Source organism: Desmodus rotundus, chromosome 1 (assembly GCF_022682495.2).
Source record: "Desmodus rotundus isolate HL8 chromosome 1, HLdesRot8A.1, whole genome shotgun sequence".
NCBI lineage: Eukaryota > Metazoa > Chordata > Mammalia > Chiroptera > Phyllostomidae > Desmodus > Desmodus rotundus.
The window spans coordinates 164908067-164921785 of NC_071387.1; the positions used below are offsets into that span (position 1 = coordinate 164908067).

Here is a 13719-nt window from a genome sequence, read left to right on the forward strand (position 1 = left end):
TGGAAGGGCTGCTGGTATGAAGCAGTGGACAATTCTGTTTGAACATTTTTCCTTCTATGCTGCCACATTGTGGCTCTCTGTGGCACTACACCTCTTTTCCAACCTAGTTTTCCACACGGGGAATTCTCACATCTACCAGGATTAACATCTCCTCTCTCAATGGGCCCAGCCACACCACATTTGTGGTTTGACTCGCATGCCCTCTGACACCTACGGTCAGTGACATGCTCAAGCCCGGACTCAGGCATCACACTGACAGCAGCTGCCTCCCACACAGGGACACCTGCCTCTCCAGGAAGAACTGCCGGTGCAGCTCTTGTGGGAAAGCTCCCCCGCTGAAGTGGAGGCTTTGTTTCTGTCTATCGCTACTGCTTACTCAGTTTCCTTTAGGGCCTTGTGGTAGCGCAGATAAGCTGAATCCATGGTCAGATAAAAGAGTCACTGGTCCACCAGAACCCAACCACAACCAGTTCGGCTTATCAGTTCTCACTCGCACTCTGGAAGCGATGGGAAATTACTGTTCATTTAGATCCCAGGAACACCGTGAAAACAATGAAATAAAGAGGTACCCTATTTCCTTCATCCAAACTCTCTGGCTCTCTCCTCAAAAGAAGGTCATGCTGACTCTGGTAAACACCTATTGTTCACACAGTTACTTTAATTTTTTCATGGTTAACAGCATTTGCTTATGTTATTATTAGATTTATTCCATTTCTGCAGATAACTGCAATATAATATAGTAATGAGGATCATGGGCTCTGAAGTCAAACTACTTGGGTTGCCCCAAGCCCTAGTTTTATTATTTATTGGCTGTGCCTCAGTTTTCTGATATGGGAATAACAATAATAACTATTTTCTGATGGTTTCCAGGGTTGCAGTAAGAATTAAATGAGATAATGTTTGTAAAGAACCTAGAATAGTACTTGGTACTTAGGTGCTCAAAACATGCAAGCTATTATAGTTTAGCACAGGGAGAGATCCATCATAAGCCACAAACATGATACATAGTGTTTATCCAAAACCCACAGTGAAATAAATCATTCTCACCTGTAAAAGATAAAACAGCTGCTGATAGGTCTCTAGTGTTTTTCTCCGCTCCTTACTCAAACTCTTGATTCCCTGGTTGTCAGTGTTATTCAGTACTTGCATTTCTCCACCTTTTTTCTTATTCAGCTTTGTTCTGTGTGAAATTACATCCTGGAAAAAAATTTCATAGAATTACTACTTTATACTCTGGTACTCTTTATCTGCTCCCGTGACATTCACGGAGACTCACATAGTTGAAAAGATTGATTTTCTACATTTCCCTCATGAAGAAAGAAAGGAATAGAGAATATTAAACAAATGAAGAAAATCCAGCTTGTAGGTTAATTTGGCTTTTGTAATATTTATTTTCCAAAGCTGCACTTCTTTGCTCTTGAGCTATAATGTAGGTACCAAGACAATTCATTAAGGAAAAACTGTCTTTTCAGCAAATGATGCCGGAACAAGTGGACAGCCGTGTTCCTAAGAAAGAAGTCAGACCCCTTACACCAGCTTACACTATCAGCAAAAACTCAATGTGAGAGCTATGCATTCCCTCTGGGTTTTTCATAGGGTGATGAAAATGTTCGAGAGTTAGGTCGAAGTGATAGTTGCACAATTTTGTGATAATACTAAGCATCACTGAATCATACATTTTAAAAAAGTGAATGATATCTTCTCTACTTATATAAGCATTTGCAAGAATATGGAATGTAGAAATTAGTTAGAGATGAAAGGGACATGAATCTTTTAAATATCTAATAAAATTAATTGCCCCCAATCTGTTCCTTTAACCATCTTGGAGAACGTGTGGCTCAAAACACTGGAAAGCGGTTACCTCGGGGCATTGTGTCCCCTTCGGGAGCTTAGGGGGCCATGACCAAGAAGGAGTAGGTCGTTTTGGTAAGGGTCTACCAAAGATTTTTACAGAGACCCACAATAAGAAACACACTTTCCATGTTTTGTTGGTAAACACACATACCCCTAAACAGTCCTTACCCTTACTACTGAGATACACTTACATATTTTCAATTTGCTTTCACTCTATTCCATTTTTAAAGACTGCCAACGTGACACACGAATCTGTTTCACGACGCACTAATGGCACTGCCTCACCCGAGAGCCACTGCTCTAGAACGCCTCCTCCGCCATTTCCCACTCGTCACTGCCCGCAGAGTAGGTGGCAAGAAAGTTGTCGTTCGTCCTAAAACTTCCATCTGCTTCGCTGAGCCCTAAACCCAACCTCTGCATGAGGAGCTGGCAGCCCCCATCAGGATGCTCGACCACCGTTCCCGAGTGGGGCGCTGTGGATGTCTCAGGCACCGCGGAGCTGTGCTGCGCGTGCACTGCAGGTGTCCCAGCACCCGGGCCCTGTCCGCCCAGTGCCAGCAGAGACCTGGAGTCATTCTGACAAGCAAAACCTTCCTGCGCCCGTTTCCCCGTAACTCTGGGGATGAGAACCGCGGGCAGCTTTTGCACACAGGACCAGCTCTGAATCGGCTTACCTCCTAGCCCCCGCTTCTCCATAGCTGGTGTCACTCCACAGGTAGGAAAAAAACCCACTGGAGCTCTGAGGAAAGGTAGTTCTACCTGGTTACATCCATCGCCTTCTAGATCTGATTTCATTCCCTCTCATGCTCAGCTTAGAGAAAAGCAACCTTAACTTAACCACATACTTCTGGCTCCCTAATTGCTTAAATGGGAAAAGAGGGGAATTTGATTTGCATGTCCATAAAACTTTTTAAAAGGCAACATTTCCTCCCTTACTTCACAAATACATGAAAATGAAGGAAGAAGCATAGCTGCCACCAGATGGAGATTGAGCGGAAGTCTAGCAGGTGGCTGCCGCTGTCTATCCTCATCTATCAGAAGTCTTAAAACTTCACCAGGCTGACTGGCTTATGTTTCCATTCAACCCAGGTTTGTCCTCTCCAAATAACTGGCGACGTGTAGATCATTCAATTCCCTCCCATATGTGGGAAACGGATTATCTTGATTTTAATTACGTATGGCAGGAAAAAACTGGGTACTTATAACCCCCTCCAGATTACTTTCAATGGAGGCAGCCTTGGAAACTGGAGACTTTCCTTTGTTCTGCTCCAGACTTCATCGTTGCAGTAATGTTTTTTGACATATATGGAAGAGAAGAGAGGGCAGGGGTGGGTAGCAAGCTCTGGGGCAGAACTGAATCCTTTCGGTTAGAAATAGATTTGGTGAAGACAGGACAGAGTCATGGAGGAAGGGAAACATTAGAGGCTAATGCTGAGCCCTGGAGGGGAGGGGAGTAGAGCGCTCGTGGCTGTGCAGAGGGAGCAGCGCCTGTCTGCCGGAGATCAAGCGCAGAGTGGAGTCTGCAGCCCCTTCTCCCCTCGTCCTCGTACGATTACGCCTTGCTTACAACTGCTCTCGTGTGAATGGAGGTTTGCTGTGGGAAGCATGAAGAAGGGGACAAAGGTCAATCTAGACAGGGGTTACAAACAGAGCCATGTGCTTTTTATTAATAGAAATCTAATTTTCTCCAATATTGAAAACGAAGGATGCTGGTGCACAGGAGCACCAGCGTTGACCTTGTGCGGGATATTCCCATGTCGCGGTGCTGCCCTAAACGGCACCACCTTTGCCCTTCCCCCGATCACAGGGGATCTGCATGCAGGTCACATAAGAATTTTTGGAGAAGGCGTGGACTAGTGCAAAGGGCGTGGGCCTTAGAGTCATAAAAATAGGGGTATCTGCAAAGCGTAATTAGCTTTGTGACTCTGCACAGGTTAGTCAGCCCCTAAACCCCACTTTCCTAAATCTATACAATGGGCTTAATAATACCACAATCTCACTGAGTTATTGTGAAGATAAAGAACAGTATGTGTATTTGTCATATTTTCCAGTGAAGAAAACCAGGCTCAGTGAAGTGATAAAACCAAGCAATAAAGTAAATCTCGGTCCAGGGTTTCAGGTAGCCCTGGGCTGCACGTCTGCACTCACGTGGGAACGTCACCCTTCTCAGCGTTTGTACTTCGTACTTCGGTTTTCCTGCCAGCAAGCTGGAGTCCACACCTTTCTCGCTCCCTCTGGCCTCTAAGAAATTTCTACTTCAGTTGCTTTGCTTCCAGCTCCATACCATTCTGTTTGCCTAAAACCAATGTTAACCCCTTCACTCAGCCACTGACTTTCTCAGACTTCTAGAAGGATTGCAAATTTTAAGAGTTGTAAGACACACGGTTACTAGAGAGAGCTAGAGTTGTTATAGAAGAACTAATTTACTTCCCCTTAGAACCTTTACTTCTCACTAAACACATGCCCAGTGTTAAAAAAAATAAAAAGATAAAGAAGATAGGTTTGGTTCTACCATCCAAAGAAAAATTACATAACTTCTGTTGATATATATTTTTATATAGTATGATCAATAAAATCATACTGTTTTAGGTACTATTTTCCCCCATTATATTGTGAACCATTTCCTTTGCCCTTAAATGTTCTTCAAAAACATTATTTTTAGGGGCTGCATAACATACATGTTGAACGAACTCTACCTGTCCTCTGTTTATTGTCTGTGTTTGAGTTAGGTGGTTGTCTTCTCTTCACCTGTATAAACAAAGCTTTACCTGCACCATTCTTCTCATCACACTGAAAAATGCCACCACCAGTGACAGGACTAACGATTATACATTTAATAATCATTAGTTAACTTCTAGTAAGTATTTGATACTTAGTGTTTGAAAATGGAACCTGAAAATTAATTTTGTATATTAACTAGAAATACTTCAAAAAAAAACCCTTAAGCATTCATGAAGATCTGAGAATTTGCCATGACTGTGTTTCCATAAGCTATATATATTCCTACTGTTTACCGTTGTGCAACTGAGCCTTTATTTTGAAAGACAAGGCATTTCCTGTTTAGAACTTCATGGGAATTGGGTAAAACAGAGGCTTAAGGCTATAAAAGGCATTCTCTCACAGACCTCCTGGATTGCATTACACTTTACAAGTTCTCATGCATGTCGAACAATACAAACATTATTTTTTTTAAAAAAGAGTACGTACTGTTGTTTTTGTAGATAAAATGATGAAAATAGAGTTAAAAGAAGAACATTAAAATAGTAGTTTTATTTCTTAATATTTAGGGGAAAAAACGATCCTTTCCTACATGACAACTTGCTCTAGTTTCCTTGCTTTGCTTTCAACATTGATTTCACTGTTATCTCCGTGAGGCTTAGCCTCCCAGGGCTGCCCATCCCCCAGTTTCCCAGAACCACATATCAGTCCCTGGCAGCTGGCTCTCCCCCTCTGGCCCCCTGCAGCCTTCTCAGAGCTTCCAGAAGGTCAGCTTCCCCACCTGACCTACCATTTTTCTGAAAACCGATGCAGCGCAGAAGCAGGGACACAGAGACAGGCCTTGCCCTAACAGTGTCCTTTCTTAGGTTAAAAGTAACCTTTTTACATGGTTGTAGGGAGCTCTGACGTTGTCCGGTCTCACACAGATGCGAAACGACAGCATTATTTAGTTAAAGTCTATGATTGGGCAGTTGCACTCTGTAGGGGCCATTTTGGGAAGGGGGAAAAAGCCTTTTTTAACATCTGAACCACTGGAGAGCACTACTGGCTTCTTCCAGTGGGTGTGGGCCAGGGATGACAGCTGCTCTGCTGTCCTGTGTGAGCAACTGCCCCACATCCTGCATGTCTGGAGTTTTGAAAGTTCAGCTATTCATAGAGGTAAAAATACTTTGTGTAATGAATTGAGCTTAGAATCTGTTTTATGTATAAGCGCGATACATGTCCTCCACCATTTTCATAAACACTTAATTTTCCAGGACCACAGTTCTGCGTAAACAGGGGGTGGGAGGCCCATACTCTGCTTATTCTGAACTTTACAAAGAGCTGGTGTCCATTCTGGAAAATGGAAGCCCCGACAGCGCCCCCGCCTGCTGGGGGATCTCATCTGCAGCTCTCAGTCTGCAGTTATTCTGGGAGGAGGCCTCCACTTTCAGTAACTTTATCATGTCTCCTAATGCATTGGGCCTGCGTATTTTCATTTTGAAATATGTGTTTTAATTGCAACTTACTTTCTCTTTATTTCCTTTTTATGTTTATATAAAGGCCTTAGTCTTGTTGTGAAGGTCCATATGGAAGTCAGTCTTATTTCATATAAATTTCATTCCAGACTGGTAAAGAAGCCTTACAAAATGTTACAAAAGGGGGGGAAAGACTTTTGCAGTCTGAGAACCACTACTTTGTAGCGACAATGGTAAGTGAACTTTGGACCACTCATTCTGGATTCCAAATGAGCTTAGCTGGACCCGAGCGTTGTGGACAAATACACATGCACCTTCTTTCTTCTGGGAGCCAGCAGTCCCACACCCCCCACTGACCTCCAGTGTGATCCTGTTCTTCACCAGGAGCCCAATCTTGATGTCCATCAGGTTCAAGTCTTTCTCCAGCTGTTGGTTGCCCCTGATCTTGGTCACCACTTCTCCCCTTAATTGTGCAACCTCCAGCTCCTCCTGGAAGTCCAAGTCACTTTGGTCCAACAGGTGCACAAATTTGCGGATTACTGATAATGGTGGGTTTTCAGAGCCAACTGCAGGGAAAGGAACAGGCATGTTTTAATTAGGCATGCTTGGAATTATTACCAATAGGAAAGAACCCAGGTCTTTAAATAAAGCATTGCCAGAGAAAAATAGCAATGGGATTACTTTGGAATGTATCTTTCTGCTCCATGTAAAATCTGGACAAGAAAACTGGTCATGTAAATAAGTGCAAACCACTGATAATGCCTGGCCTCACTATTTTCTAGTTATCTAACACTCATTTATCAGCCCTCTCTCAGGCTGTTTCCAGGACTCATGCACTGAGAAGATAGTGCCTTATTGATGAGGGATCTGGGAAAGAATGTTAGTGTTTGACCTGGGCTCTGACAGCCTGTGGCTGAGCCAGATTATGATGAGATTTGTGTTCCTGCTGCAGCAAGCAAAAAGTGGCACCCCTCAGCCCAAAAGACCTTTGGGAAGGAGCAAGAATGAGGGACAGGTGAATTAGAAAAGGTTGATGAAGGGAGAACTAACAGTAAAGGCCAAAGAGGAGCCAATGGAATGACAAGTGGAATATATGTTCTGCTTGGCAGGGATAACAAGATTTTAATCACTGAAATTTGGTCCTTGTTCTTCCTGCATGGAGCAAGGGAGGACGCCCAGAGCCTGGGAGACCAGCCTCTGTCACTGAGAGAGGCATCTCTCTAAATTCTACCCTCTGTCACTGAGAGAGGCATCTCTCTAAATTCTACAGGGCTTTTCCTTTGTGCCTTGACCATGAATTATGTTTTAATCCCCTGGCATCCTGACTTTTGAAAAAGTGTATTTATAAAATGTTTAGTGAGATCTACTCTGGGTAAACTGGAAGGATAAACTCTTGACCTTCAATGATGAATGATTAACTTTGCGATACAAGGATGACTCAAAAGAGCCCCATCCCGTTGTGCGACCTCAATAACCGCTCTCTCCTTTGCATCTAAGGCCCCGGTCAATCTTCCCTTTACTTCCTGCTTGGTTCTGTGGTGTTTTGACGCTCAAAACATCAAAAGAACCCTGGCTGGCGTGGCTCAGTGGATTCAGTGCCGGCCTGCGAACCAAAAGGCCGCTGGTTCAGTTTCCAATCAGGGCACATGCCTGGGTTGCAGGCCAGGTCCCCGGTTGGGAGCATGCAGGAGGCAACCAATTAATATGTCTCTCACACATTTGTGTTTCTCTCCCTCTCTTTCTTCCTCCCTTCTCCTATCTCTGAAAATAAAAATAAATAAACAAATAAGTAAATAAGTAAATTAAAAAAAAAACATAAAAAGAGTTCAATCAACAACACTAACAATTAACAGCACGAACTCAGCATGAACAACCAATTCCAGAGTCATCTGTATTACTATTTTGCCACTTTGGATGGTCTTTTTTTGAGAAGTTACCTTGGATCCTGAGACCCTTTTTTTTCCCTGAGCGCTGAAGCATATATGAATTTATTTTCCTTTCATTTTCAGCAAAGATGTTGCTAATGACATCTCAGGATCAGCCTGAGCAACACACCAGAGCTGTTTATGTAGATGAATTGAGAGACCGTGGGCCATCTCGTTCGTGTCTGAAGTTCTCTCCCTGCTCCTACAGGCTGTGCATCTTTTTATGTTCTAATAGGCCAGTTAGAAATAGACTAATGTTTTAGCTTTACTAATTAGTATGGTTCAAATGTAATATTTCTCATATCAACAGTAGGCTTTTTTTTGGCATCTGCATACCACCCTGTGGTTTTAATTTTAGAAAATCATACACTTCCACAGTCAGCACTTACAAGTGGCCTCGCTACAGTTATAGCAACTTCCACACTCAAATGCATCAATGGCTCTCCAGAGGTGATGGGTGAGAACGGATGATGACCAAGAAAAGTGACCGTTTTCAGCTTAAAAAATAGTCTTAGTTTTTTGAAGATGCGGAATTGAGAAACGACAATTTACATTTAAGTTATCATAAAACCACCCTATTGCCAAAGTCCAGAGAAGCTTAGTTGTAACTTACTCACTAACATAGTTTCTACCTACCTTCTATACATTAATGTAAAGTCATCTAGATTTTTTTAAAATTGGAATTACGTTTGCCTTTGTAATAAAAAAGTGTAAGTAAATGAAAAGCACCACTGTAAGCATGCACAAAAACATGTTACCTAGAAGGAAATCAAAATCAGCCTGTGTTCACTTGGAAACTTTATTTTGAAAATGTCTTTCGTGTGCAAAGGCAACGACAAGCCAGTGTGAATGTGGTGCTCCAAGAACAGACCCTCTGCTCCGACTCCTTGTAAAAAATCCTAAAGATGTCCACCAACTCAGAGCTGAATCTCATTCACTCAAAGTGGAGAAGTGTGCTCAGTGGACTGACTGGCCCGCAAACCAAAGGGTCGCTGGTTCGATTCCCAGTCAGGGCTTGTGCCTGGGTTGTGGGCCAGGTCCCTGGTGGGGGTGCACAAGAGGCAACCACACATTGATATTTCTCTCCTTCTTCCTCCTTCCCCTCCTCTCTCTAAAAAATAAATAAATAAAATCTTAAAAAAGACACCCAAAACCCAAAGTGGAGAAGTGTGGCATTGAAAGGGTGGCAGCCTGCCCCTGCTCCGGTGCATACTGACTTCTGGAGCCCAGTGGAGGTGTCACCCAGTAGATTTTGCATGCTGGAGGCAGAACTTGGCCTCTAAAGCTCACCGAGGCTTTTCCTGAACAAGTGCCAGGGAAGATCTTTTTTGAGCTACAAACTTCACGTCCTAATCAGATACACTTTAAACAATCAAGGGTGTGGGCTAAACTACTTGCTAGGCACTGTGCTAGCAAAATCACTAAATAGTTTTTTACTTTCTCCAAAAAAGCAAAAATAAAAAACAAGTCAGACAACATAATGGCCAGTGTTTCATTACTAAGATACTCAAGCAATGATTTTTTTACCCTCTCAACACTATCTTTGAATGACCTAAATAACATATTTAAAAAATTTGAGCAGTCCTCATAAATTTATCAGCAAGCTCTTGTCGACTTAATCTAGGCCACATTCTTAATCTATCACATATTCTTGCGATAAGTGGAATGTTAAAAATTCAGCATGTAAATGCTGAATGATCGCCACCATGTAACAAACAGTAAGAAATGTACATAGAGTTGGGACTGTAAAGAGACAGCACAAAATATGATTGCTCCTCCTGGGTGATTTTTATTTTATTTTGCTTTTTCAAACTTTCTACAAATCCCTTATTCCTACTCTAAGAAAAAATATTTTAGAAAGCATAGTTACAAGTCCAGAACAAAGTTACAGAAAGGTGTGTGTAGTTACCTTTGGGAGATGAAAGCACGGGTCTTTTTCCTTGTTATTCAGATTTCTAAGATTTCTGATAGGAACATGTTCTATTCTTAAAGTGAGGGGGGCGGGGAATCATAGGCCAGCTAATAAATTAAACAGCTGAATTGTAAGCTTATCTTCTGGCTAATTCTTTTGCATTGCATCCTAGATTTTAGCTTAAATTTAATATAAAATATCAGAATTTATGCCAATCCCATTCCTTTTGAAGACGAACTTATATCTACTCCACTCCCCCTTCCACTTAGGCTGGGAAACCCCTTCTCCTGTTACCACATGTGCCCTTGTGTACAGCTCAGACTCGGGGCTAGAGACGACCCAGACCTCCTGGACACAGTGGGCACCCTCTGTTCCTGGAGCAGTCTCTGGTGACTGAGCTGGGGATCGTTTGTCCTCGCCTGGCTTACAAGGGATCCATATTTGTTTCTGAATGCTCCCACTCACTCACCCAGCGTTTTGTAGTCATCTCTGGCTTTGCTTGCTCTCAACAGTGATTGTATTTTCACGATTTCGTTTTTCTGCAAAAGAAATGAGACCGGCCGTGACCTTCCACAGTCCCATCTATCCCACGGTTGTAGAATTTAGGACCATTTAAGAACTGACAGCATTTAAAAATACCCACGATTTAGAAATGACAGCACTTAGATGTGGTGGATTCAATGTTTATTATTCCATTTTTTTTTTGAAGCAAGGGTAAGATAAGTTAGCTAAAAGTATAAACAAGATTGCAAGGGGACTTTTAAAAGATCTAAAAAGGAAAAAGAATTTTACCACCAAACTTAGATAATCTGATCTATGTTCACATATCTCTTTAAAGATTCTGAAAAAATTCCTCTGTGGGCTTCTGTTTAAATTAGTCAGTAACCAGTAAAACTATGCAAGTAACAGTGGAAAATACTCCTTCAGGATCTCTTCTGTGCAACATTACTAGCCCACACCAGTTTGCTCTCAGCCATTTTTCCTAGCCAGTCCCGACTGGGTGAAGTCTCACTGTGCACATGAATTCTGAATAAAAAATGTTAAGTCTCCAGATGTTATCACCTTGAGTTACAAGACCTATTTTTTTCTCCTAGTATTCATTTCCACCATTTAATAAAAATCCCTCAATGCTAACACTCAACAAAGCATTCACGTAGCTCATTCTCAGCCAGGGTAAAAACCCACGTGCACGTCTCTTACATGGTCTCTGAAATACTGCAGTCGTGAAAGGTAATGCCTTCGTGCCGTTATCATCCGGAACCAGGACTGAATCTACAAATAAGTTAAACAGAGAAATCGAGGCAATTACCAAACAGTTTTATTATCTTTTTATGTAGTCTTTCTAAGCATAATTTTGATATTCAATGAAAAGTAAAAATTAGCAGACTGCCAAATAATAAACGTCGAGAGCCTAATTTTCACCTCCTACTTTTTTCACTGCTTTTTCTCTTAAGGGACTCAAAACATTTCACACTTCATGATGGGGAAGGTAATGTAGCTCTGCGCTATTTTTCTTTAATCCCAATAAGTAAAAGCCAGGAGGGCAAGGCATTATGCTGAATGTTGCAATGGGTCAGGGAATCGAAGTAAGTCCAGGGTTTCCCCTCCAACAACATTTCTTAAATGTATCCAATATACTTTAGATCTTCACAGAAAACCATCTACAGAGGACTCATGAGGGGCCAGCTGTGAACAGCAGTTTCCTGTGGGCACAGGCATGTAAGCAGAGGACAGCATTTAGGAGCTAATGCGCAGTAGATCTGGAAAAGGTCCATCTGTGTCTTCACAGTTTAAAAGGTCTTTTAAACTAATCTCATCTGATTCCGATCCCTCCCCAGCCCCACTATTGTGACTTTCATCAGGATTTCCAAGTTGTCTATCAATTCACTTCTGCATAGCCCTTTGGGTTCCAGCTCTGACAGAGTGGTCATCGTGGGCCTTTTCTTTCCTGGACATCAGACCAGACACCCTGGGTGCAAGGCTGGGCTGGACTAGCTCACGCCCCAGATTCAGATCTAACTTTTGAATTTGCCTTCTAATTAAGATTTTGTACTGTTAAGTTTGAGCATTCTAAATATTACCAGCAAATACAATAAGAGGAACGTGAAATGTGGGGTTTCCGCCAGCCTTGAATCAATTTGGACTTTCTAGAGAAAGAGCATTTACTGTTACAAAGCACTTTCACACCGGATTCTCATAAGCATATAAAGGACCTGAGCCAGTTACAGTGTTTAATGGGCTTGCTTGGAGATGATCAGCTGAGTGAGTGGTGGGGGTGGGACTCAGACCCAAGACTTGCTTCTGGCGTCTAGGCTTGTACCTACTTTCCACAGTCTGTTTTTCAGAAGCAAAACTACACAGAGAAAAGTTTAAGTCAATTACTTGATAAGGAAGGAAAGGATGTTTACCTTCACAATGGAGGGAATGTGATCAATGAATGTTTGCCGCCTGCTAAGATATGACATCCGTTGTCTGTGTCCCTTCCAAAAAGCCTGTGGAAAATAGTGAGCTACAGAGTTACTTATGTGCAACAGATTTCCAGTTCATTTTAGAAGGCGCAAGAACAGAGGATATCTGGAGACGCTGAGTTGGAATGCTGTCTGGGACCCTTCACCCCCCAATCTCATCTGCACACTGCCTCTGAAGGTGAACACTGAGTGGAGATCACCAGCTCACCGCTAAGGCTTGCCCCAAGCTCGGAAAGCCCATATCCTGTCCAAAAGCTTCATTTTACCAAGGCTGTGGGTGACCACAAATAATAATAAAACAGAGTCTCATTAAAGAGGTAAAAAGAAATTGATGACATCCAACCTGACGGATGAAAACTGCTGCCTGGTTTTTATTTATATTTTGATCTCCAGCAAAGTGTTGGGAAGCTTACCTGCCCTCACACACCTTTCCTTTCCCCCATGCATAACACAATCATCTTATGTATTTCCCCCACATACATTTCGAATCATACTCAACAGTGCTATAATTTTTTCTTCAACTGGCAAACTTAATTTTAAAAATTCAAGAAGAAAAGGAAAATGTATTTCCCATATTTTTACTCTTTTGCTTGTTCTTTTTTCCTTCCTGGTGTTCCAAAATTCCATCACTTATCATTCTCTTTTTTGTTTAGAGAATTTTCTCAGCCATTCTCACAGAGCAAGTATGCTGGTGACAAGTTCTCTTAGTTTTCTTCATCTGAGAATATCTTGATTTCCCCTTCATTCCTAAAGGGTATTTTTGTTGAATAAAGAATTCTCTATTAATAGCGCTTTCCTTTCAGCACTTGAAAAATGTGATTCTTCCTCCTTGTGCCCATACGTTATGAGTAATCTGGCATGAGAACTGTTTTCCCCTACAGACAAGCTGTCACTTCTATCTCATCACTTAAAAGGTTTTTATTTTTTTCTTTGTCCTTTGTTTTCAGGAGTTTGGGGTATATTTTTGTGTACATATATCTTCAACTTTATCCTACTTGAGATCTGTGCGGCTTTTGAGTACATATTCATCTCCAGTCTAGAGCTTGCTTTTAGAGCCTTCCTTGTTAGAAAACTGTCAGAAGAGTGGAAAAAAGGCAAGGCAGGGTGACTTCAAGTTTGATGGCTTCTTCTTCAATCCTGTGATAACCTGCCTCTGTTGAGGTGGAGGAAAAAGGCTCCAAATGAGTCTTTCTGTCCCTCCCCCAGCCTGGGTCCTAACATCAGATGGATTTTGCATGGTGGGCTCTTCAGAATCTCACCCAACTGCCACACCGCCCTATGCCCCAAGCCTGGAGAGCTTACGGGTGGTCCAAACTGTGCCACGTCAGCTGACGCTCTGAATTTTGTACAAAATTAGAGCCTTAGCAGCAGTGTCGATGATTCTA

The 13719-nt window shown here is 42.2% G+C and overlaps 1 protein-coding gene across 2 annotated transcripts in view; it reads right to left on the reverse strand.

Moving 5' to 3' along the window:
* Positions 1-13719, reverse strand: part of IQGAP2 (IQ motif containing GTPase activating protein 2) — a 263135-nt gene that overhangs the window by 35483 nt on the left and 213933 nt on the right. For both annotated transcript variants that reach the window (XM_024563618.3, XM_045197804.3), the window contains exons 18-22: positions 12275-12358; positions 11067-11138; positions 10336-10405; positions 6387-6595; positions 1048-1197 (exon numbers count right to left, since the gene is read on the reverse strand). In XM_024563618.3, coding sequence (XP_024419386.2) covers positions 1048-1197; positions 6387-6595; positions 10336-10405; positions 11067-11138; positions 12275-12358 — 585 coding nt within the window. The remainder of the gene's footprint in view (positions 1-1047; positions 1198-6386; positions 6596-10335; positions 10406-11066; positions 11139-12274; positions 12359-13719) is intronic.